This window comes from Lissotriton vulgaris, chromosome 5 (genome assembly GCF_964263255.1).
Source record: "Lissotriton vulgaris chromosome 5, aLisVul1.2, whole genome shotgun sequence".
In the NCBI taxonomy this organism is placed as follows: domain Eukaryota; kingdom Metazoa; phylum Chordata; class Amphibia; order Caudata; family Salamandridae; genus Lissotriton; species Lissotriton vulgaris.
This window is the reverse complement of record NC_141693.1, coordinates 1,930,529,785-1,930,553,777: the sequence shown is the minus strand read 5'-3', so window position 1 is coordinate 1,930,553,777 and position 23,993 is coordinate 1,930,529,785. Positions and strand designations below refer to the sequence as shown.

The 23,993-nt window shown below is 45.1% G+C and overlaps 1 protein-coding gene across 1 annotated transcript in view; it reads right to left on the bottom strand.

Moving 5' to 3' along the window:
• LOC147717764 (kelch-like protein 24) overlaps positions 1 to 23,993 on the bottom strand; it is an 85,084-nt gene that overhangs the window by 29,503 nt on the left and 31,588 nt on the right. Inside the window, exons 3-5 of the mRNA XM_086924554.1 lie at positions 11,084 to 11,270; positions 8,499 to 8,645; positions 7,636 to 7,764 (exon numbers count right to left, since the gene is read on the bottom strand). Of these exons, the coding sequence (XP_086780680.1) occupies positions 7,636 to 7,764; positions 8,499 to 8,645; positions 11,084 to 11,270 (463 nt within the window). The remainder of the gene's footprint in view (positions 1 to 7,635; positions 7,765 to 8,498; positions 8,646 to 11,083; positions 11,271 to 23,993) is intronic.

The window sequence follows — 23,993 nt, the reverse complement described above, 5'->3', positions numbered from 1 at the left end:
TAAGTAAAGGAAGCTGTAACTGCTCCAACCATGGGCAGGTCCATATACTTGGCATGGAGAACATTGAAACATGCAGCAGAGATACAACAAGCATTTGCAATGCAATAGGTCTCGCAGTTACACAAGCTTAAGCTATTGGAATTGTAAATGACAATGCCTACTATTTATGTTTTTTTAATTTCTTTATTTGCAATGTCAATAGCTCAAACTAGCGTGATTGCGAGACCTATTGCATTGCAAGTGAGGTATCTTGAAAGGACTCCTCTTCGGGCCCTTTGAAAGGCCCTTGGGCACAAGCAAAGAGTTGTGGGGCCATGTCCCGTGCTTACACGCTTTAAGCCGCTTGCTGTCAGCATGGAGTTATTTTTCTCATTAAGGGACAGACCCTGTTTCAGGTGATGACCAGGTATGGTGGGGAAAGGGTGAAAGAGGTACAGGAGAAAACCTGCTACTCAGAGCAGCTGCTGTCATTGTACTTCCAGGAGGGTGTGGGGCTCAAATCAACCCCAATTATGGAAAACTGTGAAAAAATGTGGTCTAGTGGGATGCAGATGAAATAAAGATTCACACCTTTTATTCCACAGCAGTACAGGCATTTATGAAATAGATTTTGACAAAAGAATGGCTGTTAAGAGGAAAAAAAAAGAATGCATTAATGATGAAAACTTGTTGGTAATCTGATAGTTAAATGAGTGTAAGGAGTGGTTATGTACAAAGCCAGATAGGCAGGTTTATTGAGTACCCCAGTTTTCTAGCATGAATCACCGACTTCAAATAATTTCACATGAAACGTGCAGCGAGGATGCTTCTGCTATTATCGTGGAATGCTTCCAGGATTCTCTCCCGGACAAGGGGAGGAGTTGTTCGTTACAGCCTGGGTGCAGAAGGGTAGGGTTGCTGGTACTGTTCTCATGTGGCGAAAAAGGAATGGTTGCTGGTACTGTTCTCATGTGGCGAAAAAGGAATGGTTTGGGTGGTTTCCACTGCTTTGATACACTGTCTGTGCACATGGATATCCTATCGGGTGATAGTGCGTTCTACAAATCTACAAATCTGTATAAGATAACATGGAGATTGAGGCACATGAACAGAGTAAAAAGTGGACTATATTTACAGTGCTAAGGCTTTGGGCCTTTACAGTGTGATGAGCTTGGGGGAACCATGAACCGGCCATGTGAGGTGAGACCGATTGTCCTACGTGTTCCAGGGCATTCGACATATTGCCTTTCAGGGTCATGTTACTGAAGTGGCCAGAAGCCACTCTGCTAAAATTGACCTCTATAATGTTATATGCTAGTAATAAAGTGCATCATCTTGCCATACGCTAGTCTGGTGATACCACTAACAAAAGTGCCCTGTCTCTTATTGTATGTATAACCTTCCATGGCATTTAGTATCAGGAGGTGAAAAGTTACTGTACTGTGATTGCAGAATGTGCATAGAGCTTCACATCCCTGAAGAGGCCGGTGGACCAGTTTCCGCCAATTTATGTTGCAAGGATGCTGGTTATAGTATCTCCTAAATGGGATATGGTAAACTAGGCCCACAAGGCTCAAAGACATGTGTCAAACACTTATGATGCTAAGAACACTCTGCCCTTACCTGTTGGGGGCGGTGACGATCACGGTGCCCTTTACAGGGGCAAGAGAGACAGCACCCGCAGCTGCGCTGCAGACAAGGAGATGTGGCACCCGCACGAGTAATTTAGGTAGCTATAGATGCCAGCAGCGGGGGCCACCCCGGTGCTGCCTGTCACCTGCAGCTTCCCATCAGGCAGCGTGCAGAACTTGTAGGTGTCTGCCCTCTCTGCCCGGGCTGCCAGGGAGCTGTTAACCTGCACCACAAAGTCAGCCGCCCGGCCCCAGATTATCCGCCGCAGCAGCAGCTCCAGCACAGCCTGGGTCTGCGTGGCCTCAGCCGCCTGGGGCATCAGGTGCACCAGTGGCAAACTCCATGCCTGCGGCGGATGCCGCCAGTGCCAGCAGAGCATGGGCAAAGATGAGGAAACTGCGTATCTTCCTCGGACTGAGCGGTCTCACTTGCACCAACCACCACAATCCTGATTACCGCCGGTGCAGGACGCCCCGAACAGAGCCGTATTGACAAGAAGTTTACACTAAATCGATCTAGACCATTTTACAAGAGGGTAGCGCCACCTAGCAGCATTCTCGTTACCAGCCGCTTGGACCGGGGCTTCAAGGCACTCTGAGCTGAACAGCTGCAACAGGCTCTGGGACCTGAAGCTGTGGAGGTCCCTGGAGTTACAAAGTTAAGCCTCCTCCTTTATCTACGGCGGCTTGTGATTGGATGTGACAAGCAAAGTATGGGCTGCCTCTGAGAAGTGTGATCCGATTGACTCCAGAGACAGGCTTTAAGCTCACCGTTTGAAGGATAAACTGTGCTTCTGAGGAGGTGTTAATTCTTTTTATTAAATTGTTGCAAAACTTAACTTCGTCCCTTCCTCATGCACAAAGTATATAATAAACGGTCTTAACTACACTTCTCAAACATATGGTAAGGAACGCGAATGGCACCCGGTACTCTGATGCAATACCAATTGCAAACTTATTCAAAAGCCAGTTAGAGTTTTGCCAGGTGGTACGGCTGGTACACTGAGTGCACACATAAGAAGTCACGGTCTGCTCGGAAAGTAAAAGCGCGTTATGCCCGTTGTGCCTGCCTGCATCACAGACTAACACACGCCTCCTTGAGATTAGAATAGCCTCATGACAGACGTAAAGCAAACAATCCTGTCCGGATGGGCCGTCCGAAAAGGAGACAGGGCGGCAACAAAAAACCTCATTTCCAATGGCTTGCGGTTTGCGCGGTTTTGCAAGGACGCTATTTTGTACCTTGTAACTCCGGGGCCTGCCCTGCTGCTGCGGTTGTCATCGTGGTAGGCGCCCACGTGGGACGTGCTCGTGGTGCCTTGGCGGGGCTTGCTGGGATTGCTTGTGTGCTTCCTAGAGAGGCAGGAGATTGGGAACGCACACGCGCGGCCTGCTCCGATCGGTTTCCTGAGTGTGCGCGTGACAGTCTTCTGGGAAGCAGACCAGGCAACTATAGTATCGCCCCTGCGCGATGGCATATGGCCATATGCATCGCAGGCGCGAGACCAAAAAAGGAGCCCGATTATCTAAACATAAATCTGAACTAAAGGTCAGAGCTCAAAAACTAATATTCCCTCGTCAAACCATCTCTACATATGAAATTGCACAAGACAGCCACATGACTTGTGAGTACAACTCAACTAACCACAAGTTTGGGGGTTGTATCCACAGATTGGGTTCCAGGAACAGGACACTCTTCCTTTGCCTGTACACCATAATTGTGTTTACTGCTTTGATGTGTGACGAGGTACTCGCTCTGTCAGGTGGGGGGGGGGGGGAGGCCGTCAGGAGGGGGGGGGGTGGGGGGGGGGGGGGAAGATACCGAAAAAAAGATACGCTTAACACTTAAAAACAGACTAAGGTGGAATTTCTGAAAAAGACAGCCTTAGTGACATTGAGGTGGCAGTACAAAGAGATTAGAACATCTCCCATGTTGGAAAAGAAAATCATCCTCATGACTAAATTCACCTGAACTTTTACTTTAGAACATGGGTACTCACAAACTTTCTCTCGGGGGCCAAATTTACACTGTGGTTTGTGTCCGAGGGCCGCACCAGTGGGGGCGGGGTCAGTGGGGGCGGGGCTAGAGCAATTAAAAAAAAAAACTGACCATGAGGTTGATCACTGATCCCTGCAGTGGACACCTTCGTCCACTGAGCCACCAGACCTGGCATACATATATCTCTCTCGCTCTCTTTCTCTCTCGGTCTCCCTCCCTCCCTCCCTCCCTCTCCCTTACTCTGTCCCCCTCCCTCTGTCTCCCTTTCTCCCTCTCACTCCCTCACTCTGTCACTCCCTTTCCCTCCCTTCCTTTCCCTCTCTCACTCCCTCATTATGTCTCCCTTTCCCTCTCTCACTCCCTCACTCTGTTACTCCCTTTCCCTCCATCCCTTACCCTCCCTCCCTTTCCCTGTATCCATTTCCCTCTCTCACTCCCTCACACTGTCTCCCTTTCCCTCCCTCTCCCTTTCCCTCCTTCGCTTTATCTCCCTTTCCCTCCCTTACTCCCTCACTCTGTCACTTCCTTTCCCTCCCTCCCTCTCTGTCTCCCTTTCCCTCCTTCACTCCCTCCCTCTGTCTCTCTTTCCTGCCCTCCCTCACCGTCACTCCCTTTCCCTCCCTTCCCCTCCTTTTCCCTTCCTCCCTCCCTTTTCCTCCTACCCTTTCCCTCTCTCACTCCCTCACCTGGTCTCCCTTTCCCTCCCTCAAGGTTCATTACGCCACCGGATTTAACAGATATGTATTTTCTCAAAAGCACTCCTGCCACATTGATGAAATCGCTTTTGACTGAAACATCATGCTAATAAAGTGGAAATATTTTAATAGAGCAGGTGGACCACAGGTAGAAGTGGGGTCATTGCGGCTCTCCAAAAAAAAATCTGTCTGTCTGCTGTCTACCTAGCTAGATATCTAGTTGGCGCAGGGTTCAAACCTTGCAGTTGGCCAACCCCTTCTGCACACGGCCACAGGTTGCACACAGTGGGGTTGGGTATAGGGCCTGGGCTGCAACCAGCCCTGCACCTAACCTCATCAACAGCCAAACTGCTGCCAGCAGCCTAGTGTTTTCCACCCACCTATGCCTTGGGGTCAGAAACTCATGAATGTGTCTCCCTCTGCCTGTGGATTTATTTTCACCACACAACACTTGTGAATCACAATCGATTTGTGAATAATTTATAAAAATGTGCTTGAATCTGGCATCAAAAATGGCAACTTGCAGGTTAAATGATTTGCGTGCAGGCTTTTACACTGTTTAATTGTGTGTGACTCACGATTTGCATACCTTTGGCTTGCCGTCACCACTTCCCTCAAGTCACAGACTTCTGGGGGTAGCCACCCAAGGCAGTGAATGTTTTTTAAAGTGCATATAAATTGCAAATAATAATAGATTCACAATTTTGACGATGCGGCAATAAAATTCAGATCCCTTTCTCTCCCTTTCCCTCCCTCACCCTCCTTTTCCCTTCCTCCCTCCCTTTCTCTTCTTCTTTCTTTTACTCCCTCTCCTGGTCTCCCTTTCCCTTCCCTTCCCTTTGTCTCCTCTGCCATCTTACCCTGCCTCTGTGTCAGCCCGGGCTGATACAGCTTCGGAGCACACACACATAGCCGCACAAGCCCATTAACAGGTCTTTAAAAGACTATTAGCATGTTAATGAGGCTGTGTTGTTGACCTCTTAGCGCCCCTGCAGCTCCACTCTAACTATGGCAGGAATCGCCCGGCCGGCCCCCACAGAGCAGCAGAGTCTCAGAGTCGCGCTGCTGTAACTTAGTTTACAGACACTCTTTTTTAAAAAAAAATGCAAACACTGGTAATGATGTGTGCCGTACTATGAGTAACCCTGCTTTAGAATTATTTGAGACTCTGCACCTATTTGTACTATTCGTTTTTCTGATTGTCAATCTGTATCATTGGTTTTAGCTGATTAACTATGCTCCCCTACGTACCTACCCTATTGTGCTACTCAATTACCTACAACTATTCTTTGCTCAAAAGTTAATCACTGTTAATCACTCTTGTTTTCTTACCCCCTGTTTTTGTAAAGCGCTCTGATATCTGCAAAGATCTTGTTAGCGCTATATAAAACTTTCAAAATAAAAATAAATAAATCTAGATCCCAGGTGCAGTTTTTTGTTGTCATGGGCAAACACAAATCATGCATGTGCACCATAACATAGGCCTGCACTCTTGTTGGACCAGGAGAGGTGTCCAAAGCACTACTCATGAAGGTGCAAAGCTACTACCTTTATCAGGAGTTAAGTTACAATAGCACAGTGGTGGCAGCATACTGTGTGGTGATCCGTATGCACGCACAGTCCTTTTTACTTGCGTCAATGGAGTGAGGCCTACAGGACCACTTGTAAAGTTACTCAGATGTAGGCTTATCTCACCCATGACCAACATCAAGTTAGTATGTAGTGCCTTGCAGCACATATGTGGTTGCATGCATGCCCTGGGTGCATGTGTGACTGTGTATGGTACAATACATGAAGACTGGGTTCCATTTTGGGATACCCAGGGCTGACTAGGTGAGAGTTAGAAGAGTATTTCCCCCAGACAGATTTGTGGATTGCTGCATTCTGGAGAGCTTGTTTGGTTAAACTGGCAAAAGGAAGAGTGATGCTCTTCGGTACACTTCAAAGGGTGCGCTTTGATTCTGCGAAAGGTCACTGGAAAAGGGCTTGTGAATATCTTCAGAAAGAGATGGGGCTAAAAAAATAAAAATAAAAAATAAAAGAATCATAAAAATGAGGGCTCGGGCCCTGGGGTGTATGGCACATATCACTGTCTGACATTCAGGTGTGAACCTCTAGTCGCTCCCTCGGCCTGACATGTGGGGCTATCAAATTTGGAGTCGCTCCTGCTTTGACAAACTGCTTTCTAGTAGAAGGCCAGAGCAGAGGAGTTGGCACTTCAAAAGGAAGCAGACCCCCAACACAAACTTCAAAGGCTCAGACACTAAATCACATTTTGGGTCTGAAAATAGCCTATAAGGGTAGCTCAAGGCCCACTAAATGGTCACCTGACAAACAGCCAGTCGGGCGGATTGAAGAGGGGAAGCTCTGTAAGATTTCTGCCTGTGACCAGGACAGGGGGCTAAGGGTTGCCAGTCTCCCAGATGTGTGTGGGGCATCAAACAGAGAAATCAAAGACCACCTGTTCTGGTGCCTGGAGCATCAGCTCCTGCCCACTTGCCCAGACCACTGTGTCCTGTGAGGAAGAGGAGAGCGTTAGAGGGAGCTATGTACAGTGAGGGGATCCTGGTGAGTGGATCTCATTAGCAAGATGTGAAGAGACTTCTGCACCTTTTGGGCCATCTTCTGTGAGGAGAATCAAGTCGGCGACCCCCTATGCCAGTGGAGCCCTTCAAAACAGGGAGTGCTACTCACTTTCAGCAGCTACTGCACACTCCAGGAGACTCCGGTAGCACAACCCCTGCAGGAGCAGGTAAGACTGATCAAAGTGACGAAAGGCCTAGGGGGACCTTGCCCTACCTCATAACACTTTAGGCTCTAGAACATTTTGACTTTGAAGAGTACGGGTGGGACTCCTGAGACGGACTACTAGTAGGGCCTAACCTGAATGTCACCTATCATTAATGGGGAACACTAGCATTAGAGAGAGGAAAATGGGACTCAGGCCTGCCAAATGAACACTAGAGAACGGAACGGTTTCTCCTTTATAAAAGCAAGTATTTTGACTTGACAATCATTTTTTTGCTGCTATAGAATACATTTTGAGTCGAAAGCCTTTGGTCAGCCCTGGAATCTACCACAGCAGCCCGACTCCCCAGAGCAGCTTTCGACTGCTTGACCCCATGCTACTAATGAGAGTCAAGGGCTAAGGAGGTTCATGGTAAGTTGAGCTCAGGTGCATTTTACTTATACTCTAAAAAAGGTCTAATCCAGCACAGTTGGACCTAGTAGCTCCTTCTTGCCCAATGGCCCACTGAAAGGAGTTCTAAAAATAGTTATACTTGGGGGTGTTTTCAGACAAACTATAGGATGGGAATTGCAGAACTCTTACCTAGTTCTGAGCGAGCCACATTCATGGGTGCCATTTCCTGCCAGATGTCAAAGCAGGGGTCGTAGCGCCACATCTCTCGGCTGGCCGATCCATCGGGAAACTCTCCTCCGGCAAGGTACAGGGTGGAGCCTTATGGGACAAATCACATAGTTAAAACTTGTAAAAGCCTAGTTGATCTCGGACTGCATTTATAGGGAATCTTCTGCTACGAACCTACACTCTTACTGTTAGCTCCGCCACTCACTTCTGCCTCCTTTCTGAGAAGGAAGTGTCTCACACATGCAAAAATATCAAAAGTAACCTCTAGAGGGAAGTTACACAAGAGGATGGGAAAGGAGGTAGGAATTAGATGAATTTCTATGCCACATGGAATAATAGGAAAACAAAGGCTCTTGAGAAAAGTGTAAACCTGTGTTAAAACTTGCTTACTGAGACTATGCAATGAATTGAAATATACAAGGTCGCTTGGTGGTCATGGAAAACATAGCAAGTGGTGTGTTCGTGTGGGCAGTTCACCAGATAAAACAATGATCTCTGATTACTATGAAGTACTGCACTTTGTTGCGAGGCATTATTGTTTATTCCACAAACAGTTGCACTAACTTCCTCATGAAAGCTGCAGAGTAAAGTCTTAAAGAGTCTGCTTTTGCAATCACCCTATGTGAAAGCTTTTGTGATGATGCAGGATTGCAGATGGTCATTTCAAACTCTGGGGTTAATCATGGAGCAGAGGACTTGTCGATAATTTAAGTAAAGATAGATAACAGACTTTTTTAAGCTACGTGTTTAGTCAGAAGTAAGGAGGAGGCAGGAGTGAAACTAGGTCTATGAGGTTGCAAACAAAATAGTGGAATATGGAGTACCTGACACCACCAGTCCATGCTTGCTGACTGCGAAGGAGAGGCAAGAGAGTGAACGCCACTGGTTGGTGACCGGATCAAAACTCTCAACGCTGCGCAGTACCACCTTGTCATCCTCTCCGCCAACGGTCACAATCACCTCAGCAGTTCCTGGGGATAGGTAAAGTAGAAAGAAAAGCATAAGTAGATAAGTAGGTCAATTAATTACTGACTCACAAGCATGATGTGTCCTCAGTCTAAAGACAACCTCTACGCCTTAAGTGTCATGGGGATATACGTTTTTTTCCTCCAGAAGCATGTACCGTTGCCCCAAACAGGGCCTTGTTAACCAACGCGATTATAGGAGTAAAAGTCAAACCTGAGATTACATGAAGTTACAGGAATGTCCCTACTCCTCTTCCCAAAACCTTCACAATGGATGACAAGGGGTTGTCACAATCAGAAAAAGACAAAGTGAAAATATGAGAGCAGGGTGGAAGAATTCTTAGGATAAATTAAACCCAAAACAGTCACGCTCCAAAACCTTCATTTCCCCCCCTGTTCCCGTCCACACACACTTTTCACTGACTGCGCCCATGTCCCAATCAGGAAAGAAGAGCATAAAAGGAGTCTGGCACTTTGTCAGTAAGCACCCAAATACCTGTATGCCATAAAGGAGAAGGGGGAAACCTTTCAGCTGCATTGAATGGGAGAAAACAAGGGTCCCTTGTCCCAGCAGTGTAGCAGAAAAAGGGGTTGGGGGGTGAATTTAAATCTACCTGAAACCTTAACTTAGAGCCGTGAGTGCCTATCCACCCGTCGACAAAAAAAGGCCACAGAGAGCGCAGGAACCAGGAGAAGAGAAACAGTGATACAAGTGACAGAACAGCTCACCAGACCCCTCTCACAAAAGCAGTCCCATTTGCCCCTCTGAGGCCCCGAATGCTTGCCCAGTCCCACAAGCTGCCTTATTCTCTCCCACATGGCCCTTATTCCTACCGCCTAGGAACTTCCATTGTCCCGCAGGAAATTAAAATGAAGTAGACATGCGCTATCCAGTGAAGTGGTAAAAAGTCATTGCTAGCATTTAGTGCCAGCCAATAACATATTTTACTACTCGATCTGTCAGCAAAGGAGGCGTAGGAGTGTCATACCCACTATCTACCAAGGGAAAATCTAGGCGTGGTTACAATGGCGGCAACTGTTTTCAACTTTTGGTCAAGCATGCACAATGCCTATTGCCTACTCTGAAATCCAGACCCATGCGTAATGGTGGCATTTCTTGACAAGGGGGCACCCATGCCACAAAACCTACCACACGTCAAACACAGGGAATTCGAGACAATGCGGTCATCCTAGATATGATGCTGCACAGTACTGTGATAGACTTTACATATTACCCATCTTTGGTGGAGGTAATGTTCATCCAGGCGCATTGCTAGCGATTCCGGGGCACGCATGGCACTGTAATGGTTCTGGCAGCATGGTGGTGCCTCTTGCCCTACTGTTAGTATTTATGATACCAACACTGTTCTCAATGCAGCATAGTGATGGTAATACATAACCTTGCCCAGCCTAGCACAATGCTAACCTTTGCTCAATGAAGGTACCTCAATAGCAAATACGGCTAGCTAGAGGGTGGAAACGCATGAATGAAAATACTGTTGAATACTTTCAAGCTCAAGCAGGAGAGGGACCAGTGCACGTGAACATGAATACTGTGCACGCTAGTGTCCATGCTGCTTTCCAAAACCTGGGCTAGATACCTCCTTGCTGTTGCCCCAATTTTGTTTAGAGGGCTGGGCAAGGTGAAACCCATTGTATTTGTAAACTTTTGGTTTTATCTCCAGGTACCACAAGCCTCTGCCTCCCTTGCTGTTTCTATTTGCATCCCACACAACACAGCACGTTGCCAACCGTAAAGGGGGCATCCATAGTGCTCAACCTCTCCCCTCACTCCCAATCACCCGCACAGCAGGTGTAGCACCACCACTGCAGGTCTCTTGGGTGCCCCCAGCCGGACAGCAGACTCTCTACACCCCAGTGACAGCCCGGCCTGCGCCTCCATCATCCACAGCAGCGCTGCTGCTCATAAGGAGCTCACCAGTGATTTCCAAAGGTTGTGGCAAATGGAATTACCTGCCATGCACAGCAGATGGCAAGAATACATTTCACCGATTCAGCAACAAAACGGTTGTTTTCTACAGATTTCTCTCTTCAGAAACACTCGAGACTCGTGTATTTCACAATGTGTTTTTCCCATACTTCTAAGTGCCTTTGTGGTTTCTGTGGGAGAGGATTTGAGGAAAGACAAAGGAGTTCTGATCTGCACTTTATTTGGCCGGGGGGGGGGGGGGGCGCACCCCAGCCTGCTTTTTATAATGCATACCTCACCTGGTGAGCCACATCGAGTCCTGGTATCCAAAGCCTTTATTGATTCATAAATATATACTCACTGCACTCACAGCCTTTTCAAACACCTTGTGTAATGTATCTCTTGATCCTGCAGCCCTTTTAGTACTATAACAGTGTGGGCAGCCTCCGAGCAGAGGGCGGTGTTTAGGGAGGACAGAAAAGGGAGAGGGGAGAGGGGACAGGGGGCTGGTTACCTGTGGACCTGCGTGGCCTGGTGCGGGGCCCAAAGAGCTCACTACGCCGGTCAGGGAGCAGCAGAAAATCCTTGGCCTCAGAGATGAGACGCTGGCACTGCAGCGACGCCTGCACCACGCTCTGCGACTCAATGACGTCATGGATGTAGTAGGGGCTGATAAGGGGTAGGCGGATGTGCTCAAATACCTGTCAGAAGAGAGAGCCTGTTAAAGCAAAGCCACCGAACTACCACCGGTTCAACAAAAAGAAACCAACAGGAGAAATCGCTTGCTAAAGTATAGATTGGTATTACAGTTCACGTATACCCAGCTTCATCAAGTGATATTTGGGCCGGTGGGTAGCTATTGAATATGTGCCATGCAATTTCTTTCATATACTATGGATAGCTGCATCCTAGTTATCTCTGCTGCTTGCGTAGACTTTGCAGATACTAAGGGCGGCTGTTAAATTTCCCATTCATAGGGACTGCTCCTCTGTGAGCTCCAAAGCATACACTATAGTCTGGGCCACTGGAATTATGCAATTATGGTTCTGCAGAAATGTTCGCATAATAGATTTATGACACTGGGCCCATAATCAATCATCTGCCACATAATCTGCAGATGTTAACAAAAATGTGTTTCTAGCTCAAACGGTTCAAAAGTTACAACAAAAAAAAGTTTAAAAAAACAACAACAAAAACGCAACGGTACATGTTGCCACGCAGTTCAAGGCTGTTTGCAATTCTATACAAGTCATCTTTCTGTTGCTTATTTCTATATTGGGTATTGATATTAAACTGGTACTAATGAAGGGCAACAAATGCACAGACAGTGTTACCATGTTTAAAACTGACAAAATGAGGAAATACGATTACAAAACGTACCACATAATTTGGCCTTTTTTGCCACATAATTTACTCCTGCCTGGCACCAAATTTGTCCCTCGTGCCGCATAATTCCAGTGGCCCGACTATAATGTGAGGACTGCACAGCCCCCGGCAGCACCCTTGACCTCTGGGCACTTTCCTACACAGAATATTCAATCTGGTTAAACTAGATGCAACTAAACCACTCTGAAGAAGCGATGTCCCTACATGTGCCTACGCATGCGCAGCTCCATGCTGGCGGTGATAAGGTTTGAGCAGTGTTCAAAACATCTAAGGCAGTGGTTCCGAAACTGTGCGCCGTGGCTCCCTGGGGAGCCGTCAAACCTAGCCGCGCACCAAGCACTTTAATGCATTTAATGTTGAAGGGTCTGTTGGTTTCAGTTAAACTAAATAGAATTAAATGCATGATGTTGATGATTTGTAAGTGACATGCCTAAAGCTGTAAATGTTGTGCTTAATTGATGGCATGTCAAGGGAGAGGACCTACATATTTCACTGGATCCCCACATTCCAACACTCCCAACGTAAGCGGAAGATGCCGGATTTTGTTAGACTCGTTAATAGTTTCATTTTTGGAAAAGGCATTTTATACCAATGCAAGTTATCAGGAAATTACAGTTGCCCTGTCTATTAACCACACCAAGTATTATTAAGTATGGACATTTGTACCTGAATCATAGGTACTTCCAGTGCACACACATTTCTAGAGAGGCCTGCTATCTCCTTGAGCACAGGGAAGTAAAACACCATATACGGCATAATGCCAGCATTTGGAAGAAAGAAAGTAGGACGTTTTTAAAAATAAATACATTCTGAGGAGTGTATTTTACTTGCATTGATTTGGAGGCAATTTTAGGGATGAGACAGCAAAAATAAAGCTAAATGTGGTTTTAAAAAAATCATGAGTCGCCCTGCTGAGACAGGTGTGTTGATACGTATGCCATGGGTTGAAATGGAAGTGCATGCAAATATTTAAGCGCAGAAAGACTTTGCGAGTGGGGCATACATGCATATGGGTACCATCTAGCACTAAGTGGGATACAAAAAAAAAAGTTTGAGAAGGTACTCAAAAAAAAGAAGAAAAAAAAAAAGGCATGGGCAAAGAAGTGTAACTAGGAATATTTTATTAGAGGCGCCCCCTTACTAATATGAAACACCTTGCGTATATGATTATAATACCATAATCTGCTTCATCCCAATTATTTTCAGGGAGAAAAATGCAAGTGCTTCCGAGGCCAGGCTTACATCCCCTTCACCCTCCCAAAAAATAACAGTGGGGAGTCATGGCTCAAGGGAGACCATGGCTCAAGGGAGACCAAGTATGGGAACTACTGATCTAAGGCATCAGTGTCCGATCTCCCACTCCTTTCTGTTTCCAAAGGATGGACAGACAGCAACAAAACATGGCAAGAGCACAACTCTCTGCTCATGCACAATATCGCATCACTTCCCATGTAGGCAAACACTCTTCCAAGAAGATGCCACTAGCCCTAAAACAGTAAAATCCTAAAATGTCCATGAGCAGCACAACACCGTCTAGTTCATTTAGCTGCAACGGCCCTGCTGAGCAATCAGAGAGTTTTCTTCCATGCCACCTCAATATCAACAAGCATTTGCAATGCAATAGGTCTCGCATTAGAAAAGTGTGAGCTATTGGTATTCTAAATGACAATTTGTTTTAATTTGTGTTGGCTTTGAAAATATATAAATTAATAGCACTGTTATTCAAAAAGCCAATAGCCTACACTTTCCTAATGCGAGTCCTATTTGCTATGGCAATGCTTGTTGGTAGCAAGCAAGGACAGTGATGATGCGGTGTCCCAGAGTGATGATGCGGTGGTGTCCTAGAGTGATGATGCGGTGGTGTCCCAGAGGCGTGCGGCAGTGGGAGGCGTGCGGCAGTGGGAGGCGTGGTCTGTGTGCGAGGGAGCCAGTGTGTGTGGTTTGTGTGAAAGCGGGGGCAGTGTGAGTGGTCTGTTGGAGAAGGGTGTAAGCATGTAAAGACAGCCAGAGGCGATACTGGATAAAAGTGCTGTTTGTGGAGAAAGAGTTTTTGTTTTGCATACAAAATATAAGAAGAAGGAAAGGATCAGTGGAGGTAGATACGAGTGGGAGGCGAAAACAGGGCATTGGAAAAGGAAAAGTGCAGCTTATGACAGAGAAAGAAAGAGGATAAAAGGACAGCACGAATCAAGAGGAAGAGATCGGAAGAGACAAGGTGAGAGGATGAGGAATGTTAGAAACAGGAGAAGAAATGGGTACATAAAATGATATTTGAAAAAAAGAGGAAGCTACGTGCAATGAAGCGGGAAAAGACGTAATGGAAAGGAAGTAAAACATGGGGATGGGTAAATAAAATAACACGCTCGCATCATTGCTGTGGCGGGGGAGTGCATTCCTTTGAAGTCAGCAATTACACAGCAACGGGTGTGGTTGGACAATGCAGATGAAGAGCCTAATTTTTAGGTGCCAGTAGAGTTGGGTCTTATTCTTATGAAACTTCTGTGTAAAAGCTCTGGTATTAAAGCTGGAGGAACCGACCAGGAATGTTTGCAGGAGATGTTTTTCTTCCAACGCAGAGTTGGTACGATTGGGGACACAATAGAAAGTAGACTTAATAATGCTAACTACTCACGGTAATACTAGCTCACCAAACTACTGCTGCACCTCAAGATTTCTCACATCAGCCCATTCATGGAAATAGCATCTTGAAGTTTGGAACAACCAACTGTAAAACTGAAAGCCAAACATCTATCTGCCCAACAAAGATCAATGTATCAAACAGGTATGCTTGATCAATCAAGCAAAAACAGATCAATCTTCAGAATCACTCAAACCAGCTCCAAATGAAAGATGAAGGTTAAAAAGGATTCCTCAGTATACCCTCTACTTTCAACAGTATCCTACTAAAAATATATATTAAAAGCCTTCTTCCTTGACCTACGTACCTTAATCTCTTTTTCAGTTATTCTAGTTTGTACAGTGGACATCCCATCTAAATACTCTTTAGATCTTGGCCAATTCCCTACTTCAAGGATAAACACTTATTATGAATAACAGTGTCGAGCTGTGCATGGAAATCCAGTTATGTTATGTTATGTTATTTATTCTTTTGTATAGCGCTCGGCTACTCAAAAAGAGTTTCCCGGCACTTTATTGGAGAAAGAAAAAAACTGCGACATACTAACATAACACCAGATAAAAAAATAAAAGAAATGTCAGCCAGAAACTCACAAGAGACAGGCTACTGAGTGAACAGCCAAGTTTTAAGGCCTTTCCTAAAAGCCAGCAAGCTAGTGGCTCCCCGCAGAGCAAGCGGCAAAGAGTTCCACAGCTGTGGTGCCAGCAATCCAAAAGAGCGGCCTCCGAGGCGCGCTTTCTTTACCCGTGGGACAACTGCCAGGTACAGGGATTCCGACCTCAGAGACCTGGTCGGTTGATAAAAGACCAGTCTCTTTTGGAGGTACTTAGCTCCCCCCTTGTGAAGAGCTTTATAGGCCAGGGTCAGCGCCTTAAAGGCGATCCGCTTGCGGATGGGAAGCCAGTGCAAAGTTGCCAACAGGCCCGAGGCACTGGAACGCCTAAAAGACAAGACTTACCACTACTACATAAACTGTGACCTGCTAACCCAATTCACTGCACCACCCAAAACAAACAAGCTTGATTGTTTCTGGTGATGAAAACAACTTCCCTTGCAAACAGATATATAAACTTCACTAAACGAAAACTTGATTAACAGCAAATCACTTTCCCCGGACTGAAAGAAGCAAAGATGAACATCTCAAATTGAACTACAGCCTTTCATACGTGAAGACCATTCAGTTCTCAGCAATTCAATAGTTCCAAATAAACTAAAAGACAAAAACATACTCTAGAATCTGTGAATACATTCAACCACAAAATTTTATAGACAAAAAAAAATTAAAAAAAATTAAAATAAATAAAAAAAAAAAAAAAATCGGCAGCAACCACGTGCTTGGAAGGCAGTGCTAGCTGCCAGTGCTTGATTGGCAGACTGGTGTCTCCCAATTGTAGGGGGTCCTGTCCCCAATCACACACAGTGAGAGGCCCTACCCATAGCCAGAACGCCCTTTCCAGGGTCGTACAACATAGTTCCCACAATGCTGAGCCGGACCCATGTTTTTTGGTCTGTATCCCAAACTGTTCCCTACCAAGTGCTCTTCATGTCTCACCTCATCGGGACCCTATCCTTTACTCACCAGGTCCCTGAATCGTGTCCACTACATAATGATCGGACATGCCAACAAATTCTCTAAATGCAATACATTATTGATAAGGCAATATACCTTGAATCAAAGAAGACCTTCAACCGTTACACAGACAGTTGAATCCTATGAAGCTGTAACAAACACTGATGGACATTATATAGATTTTGAGACCGACATTAACCGCCCAAATAGGTATACATATGGGTCTTGGGGCCTACTGGCTATTCAGAAGGTTTTACACATGCTGCACAGCATGGCTTTTAAAAAAGAAAATCCTTCACGGCAGGCTACATCATTTTGCAGGCATGTGTAACAAGCATGTGCGCACCTACAAAATGATGCAGGTGCTTTTTTAGGTCTCACCTAGGCAGCGCTTGCTCTGTCTTTTCAAGACATGATGTATTCAGGATAAGTAAGTACACAGATTGCCAGCCACACACTTACTTAAATCCTCTATTTTTGAGGGAACAAACCATAAGAGACTTACTGGTTCGTACGGGTATATCACTCAAACCCTTTTATTATTTATTTGTTTTTTGTCTTTTTTTAAGTATTGATGTATGAAAGGGACACCTTATCGTTTTGTACACCTTATATACAATTATTTACAATTCGCGATTATTTACAACACAAAAACATACACATAACTAGTTGTATTATACAAAGTGAATTGCTCTGATATATATATACACTCAAATATTCATACTACGAAGAAAAAATCATCCGTAATTCCATAAAGACCAGAGTCAAAAGTATAAACTTGATGACAATCATAAATCAATGAACTACAGTTGAATGTAGGCAGTTCAAAAAAGGAAAAATAGACTTCAAATTAATTCATTCAGTCCATTCAACCAATAAATGGCTGATCTTTTTACGCCAACGCGTTTCGAATCCGGTATGTCAACTCTACGGATTCTCATCAGGGCTCTGTCTTAATACGGGATATCTGCAAGTGTATAAAATAAAACTTGTTTTAGCTACATTTCTGACAGTTGTTTAGCTTCCAACTACATTTAACTCGGATTCCTCATATTACCTGTTGAACCAGCAGCCGCCGGTCAAGGGTAGGGTATTAGTTCTGACTGAGTTACTTTTCTTTTCAGGATCTAAAAACAAACACAGGTATCATGACCTGTTCTTGCTCACTTTCTAAGACTAGAATGGGGCACATATGTTATCAACATACCTTACTGGATCATGCTCGTGATCCTACGTTTCCACCAAATGGGAGTTAATTTTCAGTCTTGTATTACAGCCTGAAAATAATGAGAATAACGTTTTACGCGCTTTTTATGCACAGACGGAGAGAGTATGGCACTCGTTGCTCTACTCGGCATACCTGCTTTGAGGGATTCCTCGCTTGGGCTGTTCGTGTTCTAATCGGTTGCAGCGGTAAACGCTTTCTAACCATGTAGGCACCGCTTTCCCCAGTCCTTATTATTTGCGCTCGCTTTCCCCTAGAGGAAATAACAGCGTTTTATTAGGTTTCTGGGGCTACTGCAATATTGGTGGCAAATCAAACCCATGTTAGCTCTAGACTTACTTGAACACGCTGTGACTCGGCATCTAGCTCTCATTCACTTAGTTTGGCAGCCATGTTGTAACATGGTTTTGGACCTACTTATAGCTACTTGCTTGGCGGCCATCTTAGAGTGGGGTCGCTAGAGAAAGCTCTCATTCACTTAGTTTGGCAGCCATGTTGTAACATGGTTTTGGACCTACTTATAGCTACTTGCTTGGTGGCCATCTTAGAGTGGAGTCGCTAGAGAAGGCTTTCATTTAGATGTGAAAAAAGGTGAATTTAAACCACATATGAAAACATACGTGCAATTACCATCGACCCTTTCTTTTGGAGGGACGAATGTTGCTTTGAGCTCTTCGGCTCAACAGCAAAACGAATCAGACAAACTAATAAGGCTGAGTAAGAAACACTTACGGACAGAACTACATGGACACTTTCTATTAAAACATTTGAGAGGTGGAACTATTCCCTGGGGGTTACAGGTGAAGAATGTCCCTGTGATCTTTACCGAGGACACTGAATACAGAAAGGGATTTAGCTGTATTAATACGAAATGCAGTAGGGACCTGATAGTCCATACGATAGAAACTGCTCAAAGAATCAGCTTAAAAGAACTCGAGGAAATGGAAACACTAACCCAGGCGATTAAAGACAGTCCCACAATTTCTGACGCTAAAGCGCTATTAGAAAAAATAGACAAAGAAATTTCTACATTTAAAGATAACACACTGAATAATAAAATCGCACAATACGAGAGAGACTCTAAGGCATTCACGCTCGAGAAAGCATATCCATTTCTGAAGGACGAGTACTATACTCAGCCTGAGTCAAGGGGAGCATTGCGTAATTATCAGGGGAGGTCCCGATATAGGTTTAAAACCTTTTCCGAAACCTCATCATCAGACTCATCGGGCTCCGATACGCGAGGAAACCAAAACAAGCATTAGAAATGCAATCGGGCTCGGATTTATTTGAGTTTGAGCTAATGGCATTGTAAATGCCAATGTATTGTTGCTATGTGTTATGGAGTGTGTTCATGTGGTGTGTACTGCCAGTGATCTCCTTGTGAGTGTGAGAATGTTGCACCGTTACTGCCTGTGATGTCCTTCTTGTGAGTGTGAGAAGCTTGCACCTCTGCTGCCTGTGGTCTCCTTGTGAGTGTAAGAAGCTTGCACTGCTGCTGCATGTGATGTCGTTCTTGTGAGTGGGAGAAGATTGCACCTCAGCTGCCTGTGGTCTCCTTCTGAGTGTAAGAAGCTTGCACAGCTGCTGCCTGTGATGTCCTACTCTCTACTCTACTCACTGCTCTGCACTCACTACACTACTCACTACTCAGCTCGCTACTCGCTACTCGCTACTCGCTACTCGCTACTCGCTACTCGCTACTCACTACTCACTACTCACTACTCACTACTCACTACTCACTACTCACTACTCTGCACTCACTACTCACTACTCTGCACTCACTACTCACTACTCACTACTCACTACTCACTACTCTGCACTCACTACTCACTACTCTGCACTCACTACTCACTACGCTGCACTCACTACTCACTACTCTGCACTCACTACTCACTACTCACTACTCACTACTCACTACTCACTACTCTGCACTCACTACTCTGCACTCACTACTCTGCACTCACTACTCACTACTCACTACTCACTACTCACTACTCACTACTCACTACTCACTACTCACTACTCTGCACTCACTACTCACTACTCTGCACTCACTACTCACTACTCACTACTCACTACGCTGCACTCACTACTCACTACTCTGCACTCACTACTCACTACTCACTACTCACTACTCACTACTCACTACTCACTACTCACTACTCACTACTCACTACTCTGCACTCACTACTCACTACTCTGCACTCACTACTCACTACTCACTACTCTGCACTCACTACTCACTACTCTGCACTCACTACTCACTACTCACTACTCTGCACTCACTACTCACTACTCACTACTCACTACTCACTACTCTGCACTCACTACTCACTACTCACTACTCTACATGCGTGCGTGTGCTGTACATGACTTGTGCAATTCTTTTAATAATACATGAAAGTATTTTTTTTTCGTGCACTTCATTTTTATCATAATGCATAGCACGTCTCCCTAAGCATGACCTATTAAACTGAGCAGTTTGGAGGAATTTCCTACACTGACCCAGTCATGCCTGGTCTTTTTTTAAAAAATATAAGGTAGTCGGAAAAAAATGCAGATTCATTTCTACATGATAGTGAATAGCAAAAACAGCGCCGCCTTCTGGATGTTAAACTAAATTGCATTGCAGTTCCCGGGTCAAACATCTAACGCTTCCTTGGGTACCTCACGTTCATTTTGGCACATATCTTGGTGAGAAAACGGACTCACATTTTGGAACCTTTTTTGCCCTGGTGACCAGGTGGCCTCAAATTGTCCTTGTTCACTTTTTGAACCAGATTTTCATTACTGATAATAGCGAGTGGATAATATGTGAAATGAGCTAAAGGTGTGTGCAAATCGGGCATGAATACTGCTTCACTTGTTAGTCCCCTTCATTAACCACTCCTGGGTAGGCCCTTTATGAACATGTTGAGCCAAATACGAGCGGAATAAAGTACGGAAACCTTACTATCGTTAATGTATTGGTCATTAGCACAGTAAAGTTATTGTTGCCTCAGACCCCTAGCTCATAATTTAGCCGCCACTTCTAAACGAGTGTGTCAGTTCTGACATCACGATGATGTCACACTCTGCTCCGGACTTTGGTTACAGGAAGACGAATATGCACAAATTAGCTTCCTTATTACATGAAACTCACAAAACTACTTGGGGTGCTAGACAGCACTACAAGACGCAAACCAGCGTTCATCGATTTAAATATCAAACTGGCTAATCATACACACGTGGACGGTCTGACACATCCGCAAACCGACAACACGATTTTATAACTGCGAAACATGCTCCTGTTAAACTCCCGCCATCGAGATAGCTGGAGGCAGCCGACCTTTATCTCGTATTTAAAACACAAGCAATAGCCGAAATTCATTTTCAATTTATTTTCCAATCATATAAAAGGAAGAAGGGGAGGGGGGGGCGCGTTTACTTTATTGACTCCTTTTAGCAGCTCGCGCGGCTGGTGAGAGGCGCTCTTTATGTTTTCCAGGGAGCTGCGGGGACGGTCCGGAGGGAACACGCTTAATCGAATAAACTAATCTTTGCTGTGGAGATTAACTGGATGGCTACAGCGGCAGAGAGCGGCAGAATGCAAAGTGTCCGCAAGGCACCGGCTGCCTCAGAGGTGCTGCCTCCCCGCCGGGCCCACCCTACTGATCTTGCAAATTCGGTAAACTTCATGGAAATTTAATAAGTGCGGCTTGCATGGTGTCGGCCTGCAGAGCAAACAGCCGGGTGCCGTGAGGCACATATGTCGTGATTTAGGAATATTTTTGGAAGCCGCCGTGGCGGGTGCCGCTCGGGCCCGAGGCCTTTGCAACTGTAGGGAGCGTTTGGTGTTTGTACATCCTGGATGTAAATAATATCTGGAGGTAAAAATGTGCTTCTAAGCAGTTTCTGACAGCGGATAAACTGCGTTATGCGTGTGCGCACAACTTCAGACGTTGTTTGATTTTGCACTCCAAGAAATCGCATCAATCCAGCTCCACTCCGGAGCTCTTCTTGGGAACAGCATGTATGAGTCATCTTCTGTGAGCCTCGCCTGCTGCCTCTCTCGTCATTTAACATTGAACGCGCTCACCGCTGTGAAAGCGCACGCATCATCTGGATTGCATTACACGGGCACTCTGACAGCTCCTAATTAAGATGAATCACTCTCCCGTGCTCGTTCGCGAACAGAAAATGCCAACTCGGCCACGCGTACATTGCATACAGCCTATCACGTCAACGCTACTGAATACACAGCACAGCGAAGACGAATCACTAGGCAGATGCCAGAAAAATCTAAGGAATGTCCCAGCCGGAGTCCTTTCTGAAAATTCTAAATACTAAAGAGCTCGCAAGCTCCTCCTACACTCCGTGTAGGGGAGGCCCGAGCCCTAATAAAAAGCAGGTGTCTTTTTTAGAGAAGGACCAGCAAGGAAAAACCAGATTCAAGGTGCCATGGGAGATGCGGACAAGGAGGAATTTTTACAAATCATAAAGGCGCCATCTACAATAGTCAATCTATCAGACAAAACACTCACAAAAGATGAGGAATCTGTACTAAATCTTGGACTAAAATTTGTACCTCGTCAACAAACAGACTTTACCCAAATGAAGTTAGAGACCATAGAATTTTGTCGTAAAATTCGACTGAGGGCCTTTTTTGCCAATCAGCCACCTATGATAGAAAAAGAAACTACAGGGTTACGTAATAAATCGACCTTCATACCTAGTCAAAAAATTCCTAAACAGGTTTATGCCTTCGAACAAATCATGCTTTCCTCAATTGACAAACTAGAGAGAAATAAAAAATATTTCCAACAGAATATGAGTAAAGGACAGAGAAGTGCATTACATGACTTGAGGAATGATACGTCGATAGTTGTGAAACAGGCCGACAAAGGCGGAGCTGTAGTCCTTTGGCCAAGAGAACAATATCTTGCTGAAGCCAATACACAGGTGAGCAACACTGTTTGGTATAGAACCCTACAGGAAGATCCGGTCAAAAATATTCAGGGACTGATAGCAGATACTGTTAAAATAGGGTTAGATGAAGGCTATGTTGGTGTGAGAGAAGGTGAATTTTTAATCAAAAAATATCCCAGGACTCCAATCCTGTACTTCCTCCCCAAGATCCATAAAAGTCTAAATGAGCCTCCAGGATGACCCATTGTTTCTGGGTGCGATTCTTGCCTGGAACCACTTGCGAAATATGTTGATTTTTTCTTGAAGCCCTTTGTTAGCTCTGTTAAATCATATCTCAGAGACACAATGGATTTCCTCGTCAAAGTAGAAGGGACTGATTTTAATCCTGCATCACAATTGCTTGTGACAATGGACGTCACGTCCCTTTATACTCAAATACCCCAGGGAGAGGCATTGGAAGTAATTGAGCTTTATTTAGAAGCTCGTGCAAGACCACATCGAGTCCCTACCAGCTTTATTCTCAAATTGGCAGAAATAGCGTTGCGCAAAAATTACTTCCGATTCAATGAGCAGTTCTTTATGCAGACCAAAGGGACTGCTATGGGATGCCCCTATGCTCCTGAGATGGCCATATTGTATATGGCAGAATATGAGAAGAAATTTATTGAAAAGGATAACCCATATTGCAGTCACATTAAGCAATGGCTACGATATATCGACGACGTGTGGCTCCTGTGGCAGGGGAGCCACACGGAGTTGATGAAATTTCATCGATGGCTTAATTCCAAACATCCAGACATTAAATTTTCTATTGAGATCAGTGACACAAGAATGACGTTCCTGGATGTGGAAATCACATGTTCAAACGGGAAGTTGGTCTCCTCTTTGTACAAGAAGCAGACTGAAAAAAACACAATACTGCACCACCAAAGTGACCACCCCAGGAACTTGAAGGCTAACTTGCCCTATGGCAAACTGCTCCGTATCAGGAGAAACTGCACGGAGTTGTCAGAGTATGAAAGACACGCTGACACATTCTGTCACGAAATGGAAAGCTGTGGTTATCCGAAAAAACTGTTAAAAAACTCATTCAAGCGGGCACGATGTACACCACACGAATGTTTGCTACAAACAAAATCAAAGGCTGAACTAGACCGGATGGTCTGTGTCACCACATTTGGGCCTGACACAAACAAATTCAGACAAACCGTGTTAAAAAATTGGCACTTACTAGAAAACCTGGACTGTCCATTTCCCCGTCCTCTTTTCGCGTATCGTAAGAACAGGAGCATCGGACAACATCTTGTCCGAGCCGAGATCGCATTACCCAAACCCAAGAGTGACCTATTGTCTCAATGGGGAATGAAACCCATTGAGGGACATCATAAATGTGGGACATGCGTGGCCTGCGGGACTACTGTGGAAGGGAAGGAATTCCAACATGGGAATATTAAGTGGAAACACTTAAGTTTCTCAAATTGTAAAACACGAAATGTTGTGTATGTAGTCATCTGCCCATGTAATAAGATTTACATAGACAACACAAGTGAATATGCGCATAACGCAACATAAGTCTAGAATCAAGAATAAAGTGCTTACAGCACCTATGGTGGAGCATTGCATTGAAAATAAACACACTGAGAATGACTTAAAGTGGTCAATTCTATATGTTCTGCAACAGTCTAGACCCATTG